The following is a 22224-nucleotide window of genomic DNA, read 5'->3' on the forward strand; positions in this document are numbered from 1 at the left end:
GTACTTTCATCCTTACACTCGCAGTAGGTTTCCCACTAGTCCTTGATGTGGGGGGCTGCTTTGAGAAGAGCGAAAATAATCTTTTCCCGACTGGAAAAATTATGAATAGAAAAATAACCCTCTAGCAGATTTAACCATTTATCAATGGCATCTATGTCTATCTAACCCTCGAATATGGGGATTTCAAAACCGACTTGTACCTTAAATGGTGTGGCGTTTCTAGAGTAGCTGTTGGAAGCCAATGCGTCACCCCCTGGGTAGCCACTGCAGGATTTGGGCAAAGTTGTCCATCGTCGTGTTCCTTTGTCGCTCAAGGGCTTCTTCGAGAAAGATTTTGATAGGATCTCCTGCCCCCTCATCTTTATTTTCATCCACCATGGGAGGCTGTCAGTATTTGCGAGGCTAGTCTTGCAAAGGTTCGACCAGTTCAAGCCCTAACCCCTTATATCCCGACCTCGTTGGGGACATGCACAGAAAAACAGAGAAAAATGTAGACCGCTCTGATACCACTGATCCAGATTTAAACAGGAACGCAACAAAATCCAAAGATAACCATATACACAAAGATGCAGTGGAGATAATACTTCATTTCATTAATGTAAAATACTGAAATCTGCTTATAAACAGAAATGGAAATAAACCAGCTAGGGCGATGGTAGCTTATCTCTGAGAAGAGATGTGGCGGCTACATGCCTCTATGTTAATTTTAGGTATGTTCTATGCGAGAGCAATTTATTTAAATTTTCACAGTTAGCAATCACATCAGCATTAAAGTAAATTGCAAATAGAACATAAATATAAATCGTAGAAGACAAGCCAAGACAATGTGGGGAAACCCTTGATCAATTCTTATTTTATGTTCTTCAAAGTTTAGTAGAGAAAGAGAGAGAGAGAGAGAGAGATAGTGCATTTACAATAGAATTCAACACTTTGACTTTTGATATTTGCATGAGATCAATTGAAGACATATTTCTTCAAATGATTCTCTAAGGTGACTCCTTCACCTATCAGAGTGTTTCCTTTCATCCATTTGCTGCACATAACCGTGTGACACCATGTTGTACTGTCACATGTGTTGAACCTTGATGACTGAGCTGCTCTCATCTTCATGCTACATCTTCCATGGTCTTATTCATCATCAAGCTGCCCATGCTCATGATCTCATTCATCATCATGCTGCCCATGCTCATATCATCATGCATCATTATGTTTCCCATGCTCATATCATCATGTTTCTCATAATGTTGCCCATACATCATGCTGCTCATGATCTCATTATGCTGCTCATGATCTCATACATCATGTTGCCCATAATCTCATACATCATGTTGCCCTTGCTAACCTTTTGTTGCTTCATTATTTAGTTCATATACATATCAACCTTAGCTGCTTGCTATGGCTTGCAACCTAGAAAAGTAGCTAGGCTATAGTTCCAGAATCCTCCATGCAGTCCCATTATTTGTTGTGTATAGGGTTTGTCCATTGATAGCGTTTAGGGCTACTAGGACAGTGTATTATTGCCTCCATTTATGACTGTGTTTAGGGCTGTTTGAATAGTGTATGATTCCTATTGACTGTGTATAAGAGGAGTCCATGACTGTGTATGGATATGACCAGTGTATAAGTGTCTAGCGTATCACTGTCTATATGACCAGCGTCTATATGACTGTCTTCCCTTACTGCGGTTAGGTGACTCTATTACAGGACTGTGTTTAGATGACTACGTGGAAAGTGTCTTCATGACAGCGTATCTCCATGTTATGCGTATATATATATGGCTGCATATGAAGTGTTTCCATGAACATCTTTGTTACAGTGTGTCTCCCATTACAGTGTATGACTTACTGCGATATAGGAGCCTCCTTGACTATGTAGATTAGGGCCTATGTATAAGACTTTTAGATAGCGTATAAGGGCCTGTGTATAAGGCTTCTTGGACAGTGTATTAGGTCTATGTTTGCTACGTAGATCATCCCCATATGCCTGCGGCTTACTGCGGTTAGGGCATCACCTTTGGGCTAGCGTATCTTCATTGTGTCTCTTCTTCACCAAAACCCAAAGACGTGGAGAGGAGGAGACCACACATGAAGAGGATGTGTTGCAAAATGACTTCAAGTCCTCTTCTATTTATACTAAAACGTCGATGATGAATAGACACGTCTATTGGGCTTCTGAGCCTACTCAAGTTGTTGGTCGGCTTGATAATAATTCCATAATCAAAATAAATTTCTATTTCCATAAATACTTATTGGAATCAGATGATCTTTAGATCAATCCTACACCTCTCGACAAGAGGGATCCAATAAAAATATCAGTTGTCATAAATACGCTGACCCACATGGAGTTTGGCCCTAGTTGCCAATTTTAACACTCTAAATTGTGTTACAATGAGGCTTGAAGGCCTATTTATTGTTGAGAAACAATGGAAAACCCTAAACATCCAAAAACCTAACCCTAGAAGATGAAACGCCAAATTTTGGGCCCCGTTTGGGTAAATTGGTACATCAACTTCCTGGGGTCGTAACTTTGGCATACGATCTCCATTTGACACACACAGTATCTCGTTAGAAAGATCTATCCGAGAACTACAACTTTGGGAAGAGCAACATGGGTCCAAAATGACTCCAGAAGTTCAGGACCCGAAAAAACTGCTAAAAATAGTAAATTGTGCTACAATTAAGGAAACTGAAAAGTTGAAAGAAACAATGGTGGGGGTCCAAGTGGACTTCGCAGGTGGCCACCAATATCCACCTGGATCAATCTCAAAGGACAATGGCTGCAATTTCATATTAAAACACTAGCACAAAGGGGCACCATTCCATTTCAGGACTACAGTTTACTGATCTTTGCGATCAAAGTACACTAGAGGATAGGGCCAAAATGGTTTAGTTTTACTTGCACAACATGGCCCTCATAGACATGAATGTTTGGGATCCTAATGCTGAGCTAGGAGATCTACAATTAATGGCTTTGGCATCATGGCTGAACCATGAGGAGTCAAGGGCTCCAGAGATGAAGAGAATATTGCCCAGAGAGCAAAATGAACCTCTTTTCATCAGAGCTGAACAATCAAATCCCAAGGCCCTAATCAGCACCCATAATCTAATTGCAAATGATCCTCAGCTAGCACCTAGATATCTTGCTGCCCAAGAGCAAGCAATTTCACATTTTGAAGATATGTTTAGGCTGCTAGGAGAAGATAGTATACATGTCTACTTAAGGAGATGGAACACACTGCCACACAGGTTGAAGATCAGATAATATCACTCCCCTCAAAGGTTGAGAGAGGCACTCAACACGACACCTATGTATAAGCAATCAATGCAAAGGTTGAAGGTCAATTGGATATTCCTAAAACTCAGTCCACCACTACTCATAGGGATGCTAGAAGGGAGAAAAGAAGAAGAGGAAAAGAGGCAGTGGGAAGAAGTAGAAAGGAAAGAAGGCTTCTATGAACAAGAAAAAGAGACCACAGCAGAGACATGGGATGTCAGAGAGGCTACCAGAGCCATGAAGGACATGGACATTGACTAAGTTGCTCAAAGGATGAGCAACGCTTTCAGTAGGGGGTGATGATGAGCCTCATCAATGGGTAATTATATGGGCCTTTGTTGGGCATGGAATCCCCCCACCGCATGTTTTGGGGCTCAAAGCACAAGTTTTAGTCAAGGTTTTTGTAAGAATCCGCGATTTGCGGGCACAGAGCGCGAAGTATAGGTTAAGTCATAGGGTTGTCCACCCTAAAGTAATGTAATGTAATGTAAAGTCATGTCGGCCTACCCATGGTCCGCAGACCATGGGATTGTATAAATAGAGCGAGGCTCTAAGTTGTAAAGATAGCGAAGGAAGAAGAAAAAAGAATATGAATGGTTCGAGCTTAGAGTAGGAGTCTAAGTGTATTGGGTCGTCGTAGTAAGAAGAGGCTCTGCAGCTGAGTGTGCAAAGGCCTAGTAGAGTCCGCAGCTGAGTGTGCCGATGGATTGAAGATAAATAAAGAGAAGTTGATTCCTATTTCTATGTATCTGTTGTGCATTGCCTTCTTTATGTTTATACTATTTTATTTATTGCGCGCACTGATATGATTGTTGAATATGCTGTAATAATCATTAGTCTTACCTAAACAAGTTAAGTAACTAGATAATAATAGATTACATAGCAAGGGACTTGGATATTACGGGTTGCACCCTGAGTAGGGCTACGCGGAAGCAGCATCGTAGGTTGCGAAGGGATAGCAAGTGCGCATAGCAACATGCTCACAGCATCAAACCGCGGACCCCCAGAAGCTCATCAGACATCCCTTGGGTGCGGAAACCTGGTTCTAGCACCCTCCCATACTACTTCGGGTGAGACCTCACTCCGCACTTCGCAAACTGTTGCTGAAAGGGCCAATAGTACAGCGATTTTCTTGGCTAAATCACCTCTGAACCTGCGTCAAGCCCACACAAGTCAACAAATGGTTCTGTTGCCGGGACTGAGATCTACATAAAGGATGTCTGATGTCGTTGCACTAGAACCCAATGAAGAAATAAATTGAAGAGTGGTTGGACAAGAAGATTCACGAGTTCGTAGCGCAAGAAAACAGAAATATGCGAGTATCTAAGGAACAGTGGTTGGAGAGCTACTTGTATACGGAAATCCATGAAATTTTCTTTGCATCCTTTCCTTCTGAGCTGTGTGAGTGGATCGCGAAGTTAGCAGACAGCTAGGGAAGGTGTAGGCTCGACAAACCAATAGTGTGGACTCTGGAATTAGTGCGCAGACTAGAAGCATCAGGAGATAAGATAGTGCGAGTTGTGGACCATTGGCTCGACCAAATAATAGGAGGATTTATCACTGAGTTCGCAGTCGACACGACCATCAGCTACAGTGAGGCAGAATGACATTTTCTCAAGGGACTGTGAGATAAGTATATTAAATATTTGAACACTTGGATTAAGATGCTATTATGTGAAAAGCGGGTTATGCGAATAAATTAATGTTTGGAACTACGTGAAGCGGGAAGATCTACAAAAGTGGAAGTAGTGAAGAGTTGGAAAACAGTCCCTTAATTTCACCCTCGCGGGAAAGCGAGGAAGAGCTCGCGAAAGTTTCTCTGAGAAGCGTGGTCAGTTTGATAAGGCAACGTATTCCGCGTTTACCACCTCCACCCACACCACCACCGATCTCACTCTCTTCACCTCCACCTCCACCCACCCCACCTCCACCACCACCACAGTTCAGTATGGCAAGTGTGATCAAACTACCGGTATTCAAAGGAGTGGGAAATGAAGATCCGAACCAATTTTGGTTCGTGGTAAGAGCAGTATGGGAAGCACAAGGCGTCGTGGATGATAATATTAAAAAGGTTACGCTGGTGAGCGCGCTGCAGGATCACGCATTAACATGGTATATCAAGCATTCTAATGACCACCTGAATGCAGGAATCGTAGAGATCCAGGCCACGCTAAATAGGGAATTTAGTAGGCCAAAATCAGAAATGCAATCAATCATCGGGTTTAAGGACATTGCGATGCTCCCGAGCAAGACCCCCTAGGATCTGGACCAAAGGCTGAAGGGTATGATCCGTGAAGCCAATATGACGTTAACAGATACACAACATCATGCATGGTTTGTGGCCTCACTTACACCACACTTAAGGATGGCGCTGTCACAGCAAAAACTTTCCACCCAGGCCGAAGTGTTGGAGATGGCTATGAGATTACATGAGACCCCTATACAAGACCCTGGGTTGGGAGTCCAACAAATCCATGCGCAACTACAGAATCTGTGTCTAGAAATGCAAAGTTTGAAACAGGATAGGACACCTCGGACGGAGGTGCGCGAGGAAGTATGGTGCATAAAATGCAAAGGCCAAGGGCACGACAAGGACCACTGTCCAGTGTTCGCGAACTACTTGGCAGGAGGAGGGCCGATGTCGTTAAGACTGGAGGCACAGGCAGGGCCGAGCGCGGCATCTGCCCTATGGTGCATGATCTGCCAGATAGGAGGAAAACACACTACGGACAATTGTCATCTGTTGCAAAAGTATACGCAGACGTCCCAGCAATTGTTTTGTAATTTCTGCAGGTCGGTAGGCCATGATGAACGCACCTGTCGAAGCTACGAACTAATGATGGATCAGACTCCTGCCTAGAAGGTGCAAACCAAAATGTGAGCCCTCGACCTAAATGTGGGGATGGCACGCACTGGATTTCAGGGGTGCAGTCAGGGTTGAGGCGGAATGGGACCAAGAAGGGGTCGCAGACAACTAATTTGTACAATTGTGGAGGGCCAGGGCACTATCCCACGATTGTACAAACCCGACAAGAATATCATGTTCGTACTATACACAGTTTGATCGTGAGGTAGAAGACTGCCCTTCGCTGATAACGAGGATGCGCAAAAAGGGGGTAATCCAACCCCCTTTGACCTAGAATTTACAAATGATGAGGTCTGAGCCGCGTGAAGAAGACCCAAATGTAAACATGATGCTCAGGAGCGGTATGACCATAGGAGATGATAAAGGGAAGCAGCAAGAAGAAAGTGCGTGGCTTCACAAGGCTCCTACAAAGGAACCCGAGTTTGATTTAGAACGCATGAAGGAGACATTCATGGAAGCTAAGAAGAGCTTCACGGAGGCCTCCACTTTAGGTAGTAAGGATCAACTAGAACCAGGGATGGATCTGTCAATGCTCACTACCTTTCTAGAGACATGCATGAAACTGTTGTGCGACAGCAAGGCGTTCAAAGGACTACAAGAACTTATCACTAGGTGTGCAGGGTCAGGAGAACCGCGCGTGGTCCAAAAACTTGGAAAGCATGCATTGTGCACAGGAATGGAAATGAGGTTGACTGCAAAAATAGGTGAATATGAAATGGATCAGGTAATCCTGGATCTGGGTTCGGACACGAATATACTACCAAAGCAAACATGGGAACGCATGGGCAGACCTGCGTTACAATGGTCCCCTATTCAGTTATGAATGGTGAACCAACAGAAGATTTTTCCCATGGGAATATTGCAAGGGGTAACAGTCAATATTGAAGGTGCGAGCGTGCAGGTGGATTTTGAAGTGATAGAGATTTTCAATGACAGCAATCCCTATCCTGCGCTACGAGGAATAGACTGGGCCATCAATATGAATGGAGTCATAAATCTAAAGAAGCACAAAATGATCTTTGAGAAAAAGTCACTACACGTGGTAGTACCGCTAGATCCAGCCGAAGGAGTGTGATACACTGAACTGGTGCGTGACGATGATAGTGATGATGATCTCGATTGTATTTACAAGATAACTGCGTGAGAACAGGATTGGGTGAATCCGACTGTAGATGGAAGGATTTCATGGGAGCGCAAAAGCTCCTGCACTTTAGATTCAGACGAAGAGATAGAGCGATGGCAGAATCGACTGCACGAAGTAACAATGCTGAATTGCAACCTGATGATTAGATCATTGTGTTGCGTGACAACAGAGGCAAGGGAGCTACCGACATATGATGGATTAATAGCGGTGGATGAATTTCTGAGCAAATTTGAAAGCGCAGTACCAAAACAGCAGCGGTTCGATGCACTAAAGTGGGCACTGCGTGCAACACCCGCACGATGGTGGGATACACATCAAGGAAATTTTGAGGACTGGCGCGGATGCAGAAGAATGATGCGCCTATGTTTTGGAAAACCCCAACTCCGAACGACATCCAATCAGCAGGGGCGGAACAACTTGCACGCCCACCTTTCCCGATGGTTACAGACATATGCTATACAGTCCGCACAAGTGCACACCTCCCCCAGACTAAAGAATCAGAACAAACCACAGCAGCAGGAAAGGCGATGCACGCTACCAATTCTCCATGACAAGGCATTTGATAGGGTGTGCGGGGTACTGAACAAGGTTCACCAAGCGAGATGAACTGATTGGGACCTGCACGTACCTGCAGTTCAATGGGCCTATAGGACCATGTGCAAAACCCTGAACGCGAAGATGATTCCAAAAATGTGAAACAGAGTAAAAGCCATAATTTCTGAAGAAAATACAAAAAGGAGTCCGCATGTAATAGCTCCTGCAGTTGTGATAGTGCACGATGGCCAAGAGGAAGAAATAACACATCTACACAAGGATGAACATCTAAGGATTCAGGAAGCCATCTAGCGAGGGAACCTTAGACTTTGCGAACTTGAACAAGACCAGGAATGATTGAGGAAGAGAAGCATTTGGATGGACGTTGAAATCAAAAGGCTGGAAAACAAGATCACGTAAGCATGTCTCGTCGATAAACCAAAATGACAAAGCAAGATACGGATGACCATACCACTGCATTAGAATATTGTCACCGAGAGTTTATGACTCTTCTGCCATGGCTACGACCGCACCTCACCAAACGCAGTAACCAGGGAAGCGCACTGCATATAGTAGAACGCGCGGCACCGGTGGTCGCGCAGAAAATTGAGGAGTTTCCACGGACTATGCTGGAAGGCAAGTTGAAGTCTCACACAGGTGGTGCGACCACCTGACTAGCCGTAGAGAGCATAGTCTCAGTGGTCTAGACAGTTGAAAGAGAGCACGGGACTCTAAAAGAGTCTGTTTGGGGGTTGCGTGATGAGGGAGGTGCATGCAAAATCAACATGACACAAGGGTTGCGCCCACGGACGGGGGGCTACGCTACCGCGCGGGTAGGCTGGGAAGTAACTGTTGGTGTCACTGTTCATGATGAGATTTCCAATTTAAGGCAAAAGGGAGTGGGCGGCGAGCATTTAAAACACAAATTAAGGGCTAGATTTGGGGCAATTTTCCACCAAGAAAGCATTGATGGCCCAAAATTGGGGGGAATGGTCAGATTTGAATTCAAAATATGCTATAAAAATCCAAGGTCTAACCACAAGACAACAATTGTTCATTTTAGATTTGAGCAGTTCATTAGAGCACAGAGTTTTGAGCACCGAGCAAGATTTGAGCCCCGAAGTTTGCAAACAACCACAGATAGCTCAAGCAAGATAAAAACTACCAGGAGAGGTTTGGGCTCTATAGAAGGAACCACCAACGAGGCAGCGTAGAACCCCATGGTACATGATGTTCCCAGAGACACTGGGGTCACACCGGAAATCCCGAAATCGCCTTGGACGCCAAGGCCCAAGAAAGATAAGCAAGCAGCAGGACCAGTTCGCATGTCCCCAAGGAATCCGTGGTTCGGTAAACTTTCAATGGAAGAAAAGGGCAAGGCTATCACCATTGAGACAGATGACAGGGAGGAGGACCTGCAGGCTCTCATCGATGAGATAGAGACAACAGAAGACATGGAAGAGGACATCTAGCCAGTGCGCACTGCAACGAAATTTCCCGAGTACGTTCCTCCGCGAAAAGGGAAAGCCAAGATACCCAAGGACTTGGATGCCACTAAAAGCACACTCCAGACCCCGCTCCTCCCCGATGGAATTGTGTTTGAGGGCTCACACCTGGTTCGCGTACCCACAATAAAGTTTGAATATTGGGATCTCGTGGAAAGCGAGAAGTTCCAACACTTGGAGACGGAGAGCCTCATGAAGCAAAGTACGGAGGGGTCAATCACAACACTAGAGCCGTGGAATTGGTTGTGCGGTGTGGAGAAGGCTAGATTACTACATCTATTATGGATTCCACACTTTCACCGCGCACCTATCACTATTTTTGTCATCAGGCAACTGCTTTGCCTAGTGCACGATGAGTACTTATGGTTGGAAGAGCCTATTCCCATCACGGCAAATCTCATCCATAAGATTTCCCGACTCCTCTGTAAGGGAAAGGACCCTGCAGTGATAGCAGGAAAAAGCGGAGATTTGGTGCTCGCAGAGGCCATGAAGAAAAAATACAAACTGGAGAAGAAAAAGAGGGGTTACACAATCAGCAGTATTAAAGGGGTGTGCGTAGCCACCCAGCTCCTGGCTAGGAAGGTAATGAGAAATGTCGCGAAGATGAGGTACCAGTGCCGGTAGTTTCCCTGGTAGAACAATGCGCAAAGGGGGTCCAATTCAACTGGGCCGAGTTCCTCTGCAAGGAGTTCCTGACTAACTGCAAGGAAGCCCAGGAGCAGGGCAAGACCTTCCACTATGCATGGTTGCTCTTGTCTATTTTACTAGTAACAGGGGAACTGCCCGAGGACAGTCAGTTCCCTAGTATTGAACAGACTTACCAGAGGCTGCAAAGTACACGTCACTCTAGGCCACCAAGGACACCAAGCGGATTCACAAGACCAAGATCTTCTGGGTGCTTATGGAGGCGAGCATCCGGATGTGGATCAACAGACAGTCGTGCCTGTCCCCCATAGTGTACAACAATCTATGGAGCTTTGTAGACTTCAAGGCGAACATGCATAATGTGTACATCAAAGCGCGTAAGGACCCGGCACAACAATGGACCAAGCTCCCGTTCATCACTATCAATGATGAGATATTTTTAGTGCTAGAATCATGGCCCCCCGAATAGCGCGCCCCGGATCTGGCGAAGATCGATAGAACAACAGCACAAAAGCAAAAGGATGCAACCAAGTTGCATGTCACGAAGTTGGCCCAGTAAAGGCGCAATGAACAAGTGGCCGCAGAGGTAAGGGTTGTCCGCGAGGCAGCAAGGGTAGCCGCAAAGCAGGCAAAGGCCGCCGAAGAATTAGCAGCAATGCAAGCAACAGGGGCCACCACAACGCAGGATGAGGAGAGCCAAAACTTTTCTACAGGACAAGGAGCAGAGGACACAAAAGAAGGCGCAGACCCGGGCACAACATCCACCCAGCTGAAAAGGTCGTGCGTCATGGAGAGATCAGGTCCACAAAAAAATTTAAGGCATCCAAATTGGCCATCGAACCGATCACACTAACAGAAGGCAACCTCTACGACATCGGCGACACAGTTCGCGAGGTCACCAAGGAAGCACTCTAGGACGCCATGTCGGAGCAACAGATTGTGTTGGGGGCCCTAAGGGCGCAACTGCAGGAACTACAGGTGCGCACCCTATACGAAGGAACCATAGCCACCTATAGTGTAGCAGGTACATCAGTAGCAGAGCAGCTACTACACGCAAAGATGGCCAATACCGTAGTGCTACCAAAAGGAGCACTAATAGCAGAGAAAGAGGATGACAGAGCCGCGGCGGGCAAGATCAAGGGACTTGGCCTAAATTTGGTTTCCCTTCCGTGAAACACATTGTACCAACTACAGGATTGCATAACAACAGAGCTCCGCACCAAGGAAGGCCACGCGATTCAGGTGATGAGTGAGCAGAAGATCAACATCAAACAGTTTAGCCTGCAGTGGGACGAAATTGCGTCACAGAACTATCAGATCATGAAGACAGTGGATGAAGCATGTTGGCGAGTCACAGAGTTTCCCATCGTTGCAGACCTAGCAACAGAGATGTGGATCCACTGTCTGGCAAGTGGAGTCCGAAGCACGCGCGAGGAAACAACACGAGTGTAGCTAGAGCTAAACCTTCAGATTGCTGAGCTGCGGATGAAAGCACAGCCTTCCACTCCTTCGGAAGTTAGAGAGCAGCGCGTTAGCATGATTCAAACAAGACTAGAAGAAATTGGATGGGCAGTGTAGGACTGTACCGGTATGTTGGACCAAGCTTTTGACGTCTTCATATGCTTGCAGGAGGACCCCAACATACAGCACCTGGAAACAGAGGCGCGCGAACTACAGGAACAGTATGATAACGTCAGGGGAACTGCACAGACAATCATCCTCACCCAACGACTGGCAAAGATGCATCAAGCAAGGGCGCTGAAGGAGCAGGTGGATGCCGCCAGACAAAAAGAGGCATTTCTCAAGGCGCACGTCCAGCCTTGGATTGATGAGGCCTTCACCATTACAGCTGACATTGAGAGCAAGCTCACACAGATGCAGGGACTATATGCGCTAAGGGATGTAGCAGATCCTCACAAAGAAGCATCAGAGGAGCACATGCAGCAGGTCCAGCAAACCGCAAAACAGTGCACCGCAGACCTTCGAGCAATACGGGACCAGTTAGAGGGGCTTCGCGCCAAGGTTGACACACTAGCAGAGTGACTCGAGACAAGTCACAATGATTTTTTTGGGGGCTTATTGGGCATGGAATCCCCCCACAGCATGTTTTGGGGCTCAAAGCCCAAGTTTTAGTCAAAGGTTTTGTAAGACTCCGTGATTTGCGAGCGCAGAGCGCGAAGTATAGGTTAAGTCATAGGGTTGTCTGCCCTAAAGTAATGTAATGTAATGTAAAGTCATGTCGGCCTACCCATGGTTCGCAAACCATGGGATTATATAAATAGAGCGAGGCTCTAAGTTGTAAAGATAGCGAAGGAAGAAGGAAAAAGAATACAAATGGTTCGAGCTTAGAGTAGGAGTCTAAGTGTATTGGGTCGTAGTAGTAGGAAGAGGCTCTGCAGCTGAGTGCGCAGAGGCCTAGTAGAGTTCGTAGCTGAGTGCGTAGACCCCTGCAGCTGAGTGCATAAGGCGGTGTCGAGTTTGTAATCAGGATTGAAGATAAATAAAGAGAAGTTGATTCCTATTTTTGTGTATCTGTTGTGCATTGCCTTCTTTACGTTTATATTGTTTTATTTATCACGCACACTGATATGATTGTTGAATATGCTGTAATAATCATTAGTCTTACCTAAACAAGTTAAGTAACCAGATAATAACATATTACATAGCAAGGGACTTGGATATTACGGGTTACGCCCCGAGTAGGGTTGCGCAGAAGCAGCATCGCAAGTTGTGAAGGGATAGCAAGTGCACATAGCAACGTGCATGCAAGGTCAAAATGCGGACTCCCATAAGCTCATCAGACATCCCCAGGGCGTGGAAACCTAGTTCTAGCACCCTCCCATACTACTTCAAGTGAGACCTCAGTCCGCGCTCCACGGACTGTTGCCGAAGGGGCCAGTAGTATTGGGATTTGCTTAGCTAAATCAATTCTGAACCTGGGTCAGGCCCACACAAGCCAACAGCCTTAATTCACCTCCTAGCTTAGTCAAACCAACTATTCTCACAACTTATTGCATACTTTTGATTATATTTTGTTTATGAGATGAGTTACAGTTGGAAAAAGTTATTTCTATGATTAATGATCTCAAACTCAAAAGGGCCATTTCTAAATTAAAATCAATGATTTAAGCTCAAAGGTGTTGGGTGTGGAGCCTAATTATCTTCTTTATTCAGAGGTATCACCGCATTGGACCCCAGTTCGTAATGTGGTGGCAACGCCACCCATAAAATGTACGTTGCAAAGGGGGTCCAGAGGGGGCTACAATCTTTAGGAGCCCCACCCTGGCGGGGGATCAGGGGCGGCGCCTTCGAAGCTAAAAATAGATGTAAAATTGCCTTGTAAACTGTTGTAATTTCGTATTTAATCTGGACCGTTCATTCGGCGGAGATCTGACGGTAGAAGTTATGTTAATGTAGGGTTTTTTGCCCTATAAGGCAACCCCTCGCTATATATGGAGGAATTGTATTGCGTCTATGTAGATCAGTATTCTGAGTGAGAAAGAGAGAGGAGATTATGTGAGAGCAAAGAGGGAATTACAGCGGAATTGTTGTAGATTGTATCTCTTCATTTTGTTGGATAATATAAAAGGAAGGACTGGCTGTCTCTCCGTGGATGTAGCCCAATTTGGATGAACCACGTATATATGTGTCTCTTATTTTATGCATTTTCTGTGTTTATATTTCTGCAATATTTTATGGTTCCATTGCTCTGTAATATATAATTTTCTAGCAAAAGGGACATTTCTGAATTAAAATCAATGATTTGAAACTCAAAATATGGTGAAAAAGGAGATTAATTAAGCTCTTAACCTCAAGGTAGAGTGTAAAAGGACATCCTAGTGTAATCCTTTCGTAGAGGAAATGGGTGTGTATGTCAAACCAATTACAACTGAATTTGTGTTTTTTGGTTGTTGGTATGAGACTTTGGGACTTTCCATTTGTTTTCTACTTGTGTGTGTGTGTCAAACCAGTTACACCTGACTTCATTTTTCTTTTTGTATGAGACTTTGGGACTTTCCATTTGTTTGCTACTTCTGTGTGTGTGTATGTGTCTGTGTGTGTGTGCGTGTCAAACCATTTACAAGTGACTTCATGTTTTTTGGTTGTTGGTATGAGACTTTGTGTGCTACTTCTTTGGTTGCTTGTCATAGTCATTCACATTGTGTTGTAGGGTTTGTTGATCATGGTACCTAAATGATAGTAAAAGGCCATGTATAAACACTTTGCAGGATTTGTTGGTCATGGTACATAGATGATAATAAAAGGTCACGTATAAATACTTGGTTATATTATTTTTTGGTTTTATCTTGATAGAAATCTTGATAAAACAATAAAATTGTAGATTTAAAAATACTTTATTAAACTTAACTAGATTGCATATTATTTTGAGAATATTTTGAAATTTAATAAAAGATCAAAAAATTGACCTTGCTCCTCTTCCTCCAATCCCAAAATATTCCCACAATTTGCAATCAATATAAAGATGTTCAAGATACCCTAATTAAAGATGTTCAAAATATCCTAATTCACTGATGTCTTAATCTATATTTTGTTCTATATTTTGTTATTCAAAATACCTTAATTGACTAATGTCTTAATCTATACTTTGTTGTTCAAGTTATTCATTGTTGTTCGAGTTATTCAAAATACCTAATTAAAAATTATCAAAATACCCTAATTGAATAATATCTTAATCTCTATTTTATTGTTAAAAATCCCCTAATTAAAAATGCCCAAAATACCCTAATTGACCAAAATAACCTAATTGACTCATGTCTTATCTGTACTTTGTTTTCTTTCTAGCAAAACATTATCTTCACAAAACTAAATAAACTTTCTTGTCAAAATGAGCTCACTGAAATCCTTTTACTTGATTGGAGTGAGTTTGCTTCAGCAGGAACGAAAGAATAAAGAGCAAATCCATCTACAATGACAAACAAAAACTTTTTTGCCACCATTCCAAAACACGAATATCTCGAGGGCACAAAAATTTTGAAAAAGAAAAAAGCACAGGGATTGCTCGGCTCGGTCTAAGTACCGTCCAAGCTTTCAAATCGTAGCCGAGACGTTATACCTTGCAACCTCAGAAAATAACAATATATAGCCATACACACAGAAAAAACCAATGCCCATCTCCATATCCAAAAGGAATGGCTTCTTACAATCGAGCTCGAGCAGGTTCATTCCCAGAAGAAAATTACAGGGCTTCCAAATTTTCATGTAAGCGATGCTGCTGCTGCATTTCAACAGTATTTCTCATCATTGCAGTCATCATAACAGCGATTGCCTTATTAATTCTCCTGGTTCTGAAGCCCAAGAAGCCCGAGTTCTCTCTAAAGTCTGCAAAAGTGGAATCCCTGATGATAGAGCCGAGGCCCAACATGCCATCGTCTCTCATAATGAATATTTCCATGATTTTCAAAGCGAACAACCCCAACAAGGTGGGAATCAAATACAGCGCTTCCAAATTCTATGTTTTCTACAACGGTGTGATGCCCGTGGGGGTGGTCTATGTTGCGGCCTTCTATCAGCCCTCTCACAGTAACACTACGCTGACAGCTCAGGTTGTGGCGAAGCTCAACTCTGTGCAGAGTCCGGCCATGGATTTGCTCAAGGATGTCACTGTCAATCGCCATCTTACCATGCGGATAACTGGGGATGTTGGAGCTCAGCTGCGATTTCTGCGAATAAAATCACCAAAAATTCTGGTACGATCGAATTCAGTTACTTGGTAGCAAAATTGGAGAACTTGGTAGTTTATTTCAGTGATTTTTAGTGAGAAAAATGTTTCAGCTTGCGGTCGATTGCCAGATTGTGGGGAGTCCAGGACAACATGCAATGAGGAGTAAAACGCCCGGCAGTAATAGGGTGAGTGAGTTTCTCCTCACAGTAAACACTGATTTTCTTTAGTCCAACTTTATCTTTGATGCCAAAGCCCTATGTGAAAGAAGATTCCAAATTAAAGGTGCATTTGTTTTATGAGTTCTATAAATTATCATAATCCTTCAAATTCACTTTTGAAGAATAACCGTTATGCTTATTGTTCTTGCTTCCACAAAACGTATGTGTGGGATAAGGTATGTAGAAAAGTGGAAACTTTAGAAACAACAAATTTAGTACCAAATGTTTTGATATATGCATAGTGAGCATGGGAAAGTGTGTCCACAGCATTGTTTTTTTAAATTAGGAGAATGGATAAACCTATGATTGAGGAGGCTTGGATTCAAGTCATAGGGATTGCCCTTATGTTTTTTAATCCAACGTGATAGTGCATAAGTCATACTAGGCGAGTTAACTAAGTTTCGAACTTGACGAGACTGCATTATTGCTCAACAAATGCTTTCCGATGTGGGATGTTTATCATTCGGCCTAGTTTGATGGGCTTAGTGTGTCCGCAACTTTAGCAATACCCTTTTGGATTTGTGATGTTATAACTAATGCCCCTTTTCCTCAGTTCACCTATGCAACAAATTCTTAATCTTTAATATGCAACCACATCAGTGACACCTAACCATTCATTGAGAGGGTATGTTTATTATTATGTGTTTTTTATAAAACAAGTATTGGATAAGGTATGTAGAAAATGGTTATTGGTGACAATATCCTGTAGTTGGGTAGATTGTTATTTTATTCAATATTGGGGCTAACCCCACCTAGGCTTAGCCTACATCTTTGAAAAGAAGAAAAGAAAAAAAAGGTATGTAGAAAATGAGCAACCTTCAAAACTAGAAGTACCAAATATTTTGATTTATGCATATTGTGCATGGTAAAATGTGTGCCCAGCTTCAGTGATAATCTTTTGGCTTCATAGTGGTACTCTTCCTTAGTCCACTTGTGCAACCAATTCTTGATCTTTAATATGCAACCACATCAATGACATCTAACTAGTGAGAGATTGGTAGATGTAAAAGTATCTTTGAAATTATCATGCCCATAGACATTTGAGAGATTCACAATCCAAAATGGTGGGATACAGGGAATTGAGCATGTCAAAGGTGAGTGATATATATATATATATATATATATATATATATATATATATATATATATATATGGCAAAGGCTAGTGTAGTTTAAGTGCATGATTTAGTGTGCTACCTTCATTATAGTGCACTACATGTGACATCAAATCATTGAAATTCTTGGGGAGAAGCTTGGTCAATGTAAGAACACCTTTGAAACTATTAAATCCATACATATTTTAGAGGGACACACTAGAAGAGGGTGTGACATGAACAATCGAGTACAACATGGGTAAGTATGGCATACATAAGAGCAACATATATGAATGTGGCAAAGGCTAGTGATGTCGGTGCATGATATTGTGTGATCCAAATAACCATTCCACCCATTTAAATAATCATTTAGACAAATCTCAAACAAGGTTTCATAGATCTCAATTTTAGCAATTTTGAACCAACACCCCAAGCTTGTAAGATTTTAGCCCCTTGATGTTATAGAGCTCATTATTAGCTTTCCAATGCCAATTCAAAATTACAATTCTACAATATGGCTATGACAAGTTGACCAACATGCATCTAGTTCAACGACCTACACATGGACACCTCAACAACCACCTCAGTGGCGTGCAAGTGCACACTTCAATAATATGTTCATTTGTAAAGAAGATCAACCATCACATAGACCATTACACCTACACACCAATATCATCATGCAGTGCACACAGAGAGATCAAACATACACCAATACTAACAAAAGTGAACTTCCCTAAGAAGCCAAACTCAATGGATTTCTATATGTATAATTTATGATATAAATAGCATAACATATTCTCCTTTTCTCTCTCTCTTTGGCATAGAAATGTCCACTTTTTTTACCTTGTAACTTTTAATCTAAATTTCTTTATGCATTTTGATTAAAATATATTTTCATGTTATCATGCATATTACTTAATCAATTCAATATTAGATAAGTTTTCATCTAGTTTGAATTTTTGAATTATATAAGTATTATCACATCACAATCAATATGTACACCCATTTATATTTATGCTTGTTAACACCCATTCTAAACATCATTATCAAAATATCAAACTCTCTTTTGTTTCTCATTATTCCCTACCTAAGTGCAAAAGACATCAAAACACTCCTCCAAAAAAGTAAATTCTCCAAGATTCTTTCAATTGATAAAAACAAGATATGATGGATGAGTTTATGAAGATTTTGAAGAAGATCACAAGTGTAGATGACTTCTCTATTGATGGTTTTAAAGTGCAATTTGGTGGGAGCCCTTCAAAGTTCAAATAAACCTTGTTATCTACAACCTTGGCGGAAATATTGTTGTAGATGTAATAGACCTTTGCAATTTTCAACACAAGTACTACTTCACTATCAATGATCTCATAAAGAGGGATAAATTTTCCATTATTACATCGAAGATTTCTAATGTAGTACATCGTTGATGGTTGAATCTCAATGAACGATGCTTCAAAAAAAATATACTCTTAATTCACACATGTGAATCCCTTTTCAAAGTACTCAAGGAAGATTCGTATGTGCCCAAGAAAAAGGAGAGGTTATACAAATATTGGTAATGCTTATTTCAACATAGAGACTTATTAACCCCCATTTCTAGGGGTACCCTTTTGAACTACCTGATTTGGACACCTCTCCTCAACTTGTCTATGAAGCCCATTGTATGTGTGTGTCAATCACACCACCCCTTGATATTTCTTCTCCTCCTTATCACATTACGTATTTAATATTATCTTTCTTAGATTTGTTCCATATTTCACTACTCTTATCTTTTATTATGCTTGGATGTGTTCTCACAATCTCGCTAAATATAAAATTTTCAAGAAAAGAGAGGTAATCTCTTTGTTTGGCACCTTTGCTTGGTAAAATGAGAAGGTTATCCATTGGGAAAATGAACTTGCAAACTTGCGCAAAATACAGTGAGCAAAAAGCATGTTTTTTTCATTAAATAAAAGCTTTGGGAACAATGCAAATTTTCCCAAGTGTGTTCTTTCCAAGGAAATGATCACTTTTATCACTAGGAAATGCTTGATGAAAGAGAAGGAAGATTCATGGTGTCTATCATAGCATGGAGAATAGAGAAACATCAAGAGAAGTTCAATCTTGTCTATCAATCCAAGAAAAAAGAAAAAATCATTATGTATGCATTAGGTGAGTAATGGTGCTCAATAGGGAATGAGGCATTATGATTTATGAGCTATGCGTGATGGGAATGAGGCCATGCTCTTGAAAATAATATTAACTTATGTTTCTATAATGTCAAGCAAACCAGATAACCCTGATGGTTAGCACAATTCATCAAGTCCCCATTGTTAAAGCAACTTTACCATTGAGATATCACAAGTTCAATTCTCTCAACACTTTTTGGGCCAGGCTCTATGGTTGATCCGGTAGGAAATAATCCCTTCAAGGTGGATATGACTAGTACAAATATTTCGTGGACGTATCGGTCACCAATCTTCGGGGTCCGTGGACCACAAAGAAAAAAATTGTCAAGCAAAATGGGGTTATTAATTCACTAAGAAAATGAAGAATCATGGTAAAAGGATGAGTTTCTAATAACTAATTATTGATTTCTAGGTGAAGGACAAGTGTCTACAACATTGGCAACCTTTTTTTAACAAAGGAGGGTTTTTTAGGCCTCAATGAATGATTTAGGAACTCAATACATTATATTAGGAGAAAAGAGCATTTTTTTCAATGAAAGAGAAGGACCATGAGAGGACATGTGGTCAGTTGAGATCATGCCACATCATCATGATGACATAAACAAAGGGAAAAAGATAGAGACATGGTCCAATCAATGACAATGGCATGCTCTAGTGATGTTAGTAGAATAGAAATCATGATGGACTCACTGAGTAAAGCATGGGGTAGGAGATGGAAAAATCAGTAATTATCAATATGTTGAGCAAAGAGACAAAAATTTATAGTTCTCAAGGAGTAGATTGATAAGGCAAAGGACTTGTTCTCAACAAAGGATGTTTATAGACTAATACAACAAAAGGACTTGTGATCAACAAAGGACATTGATAGACTAATACAATAAGCACTAAGAAAAGGAAGGATGAGTTGTTGGCTAGTGGGTGAATAAAACACAAATCAAAGGGAGAAATAGGCTAGCATAAGGAGGAATATAAAGGAAATATAAAGAGAAAAAAAAATTGTTGATGATAAAGGTAGAAAACATTATTAGAGAAGGATAGAATATGCTTATTGGTAAAATTTCGCTAGAGAATTGAAACACCAAAGAAGTCATGAATTCCTTGATAAAAGAGATAGGTGAGTCAAAGACACCAAGTAATAAAAATGAAACCTAATGAGGCATGGATAGGTGTAATTAGTCATTGGATAGAAATATAAACAATTTTTCCTCTCATGTTGTCCTAATTATAGTGGAAATAAAAAACATGCATGTAAGAATTAGGTTTAAATTTTCATATACCTTAAAGTGCACATAATATTATCATTCTTCGTTATTGATATACTTGTTACATATGTTATGCTACTTGGAAGACAGTGGATGAAAAACATTGAGGTATTCTTCCATAATGGTTGAAATCATAATATGTTTCCATAAAATAAGTCCATTATTTGGGTCCAAAGAAAATAAAATCATAAATTGAATGTTTAGGTGAAGAATTATTAGGTTATGCACAACATCACATAGTCTAGAGACATGAGATGAGGAACTTACGCAGTCATTAAGGAATCATAAATGTTGATACAAATCATATAGGTGGGGGAGGCTTGCCTTAACAAATCATAGGAGATGTAATTTAATGTTAATGATAAAAATTAGGTTCAAATGTTGTCATAATCATGGAGGATCCCTTTGTAAGTTCCACTCTTATTCATTGAAATTGGGATTTGAGTGTAGCAATTATGAATCCCTAGGGTGTAGAATATTAGTTAGTTATAAGGTGCATTGTTAAGAGACTCCTTGTGATTTCATTGGTTCAAACCTAAACAAGCAATGTATGTCATGTGTGGGTTAGTGAAGATATGCCTAGAGGTTATCATGGTGGTGGTTAGAATCGACCATGTGCCAACCTAGTACAAATATAACCTAGTTATCAATTCCACCAACCATTGAAAAAAATGTTGTAGAGGATGGAGCACTCATTCTAGAAACTTAACATGGAATAGATTTGAGGATCAATAAAATTTAGGGGAAAATCTATGTCGATTGTGAATTTAGTACATAAGAAGTATTCGGTAAAGAATGATAAGTTGGAAGGATACAACCATATATTGTGACATCTAATAAATATCTCAAAGCATCCTTAATTGAGTACATTCAAAAGAAATGGAATTATTATTCCAATTTGCAAATTTTTTTAGCATCTCTATGTAGGTTGGATTTATCTATTCCCTTCTCGTCATATAATTGAATTCTTTTACTAACCTTAAATCCCATAGGATAGACATCATTACTAAGTATACAATGATGATGAGCACATATTTATTTTTGTACAACTTATTCATGACTCAAATTGACTCAAAGGAGGTGGAGATATAGCAAGAAAAAGAACTAAAACATATTAAGAGAGAATATCCATAACATTGTAATGTACCCAACCATTCCCTAGGTTGGGTAACACTACTAAGTAATGTACTTAGACACTCCTAAGCAGGGGCACACTATCATAAACCCAATCTCAACACCTTGAGTTTAATTTCCTCATGTAACCTATTTATTATGCCCGTAATTATAATCTCTTATACCATAATATTATTTTTCCTTGCATATAAATAAACATGTAGGCCTAACATTGTATATTATCATTCATAAGCATTGCATAAATAATAGAGGCATATAATGCAACACATACATTATAATAATGGTGACAATTTTAATTAGAAATTACACATAATTAATTACAATGAACCATACACAAGGGAAGGATACTTATATTTTACCAAACCACAAATGGAAACTAACTAAGGACATTACTCATAGACATAGAAACTGCTATTATAGGACTCTCGACAAGAGGGCACCCCTGAGTTGTAGCTATGATATTACAAGGGAAAACAAGCACTTTGGAAAATCAACCCAATAATTTGACTAGTCACTCATATAACCATCTCAACTCCAACTATGTTCCCCTCTTCATCTCACACAACCCAAGATGGGATCTCCTTCTCTATAAGGTAGTACCTTAGGATATCTCACCTCTTCCAGTCCCATAATGCAATATGGCTAGGATAATCTCAATTGTTGATCACGGGGATGTCTCAGTAGTAACTATATATTAGA

At 41.2% G+C, this 22224-nt stretch overlaps 1 protein-coding gene across 1 annotated transcript in view; it reads left to right on the top strand.

Annotated features, from left to right (window-relative positions):
* Positions 1–15087: 15087 nt before the first annotated feature.
* LOC149175508 (uncharacterized) overlaps positions 15088–22224 on the top strand; it is a 124750-nt gene continuing 117613 nt past the window's right edge. The window contains exons 1-2 of the mRNA XM_089422857.1: positions 15088–15675; positions 15761–15835. Coding sequence (XP_089278983.1) covers positions 15118–15675; positions 15761–15835 — 633 coding nt within the window. The 5' untranslated portion in view covers positions 15088–15117. The remainder of the gene's footprint in view (positions 15676–15760; positions 15836–22224) is intronic.

The sequence above is a fragment of the Pinus tabuliformis genome, chromosome 4_1, assembly GCF_031772625.1.
Source record: "Pinus tabuliformis cultivar Carrire ecotype Pingquan chromosome 4_1, CPIR1, whole genome shotgun sequence".
NCBI classification, from domain to species: domain Eukaryota; kingdom Viridiplantae; phylum Streptophyta; class Pinopsida; order Pinales; family Pinaceae; genus Pinus; species Pinus tabuliformis.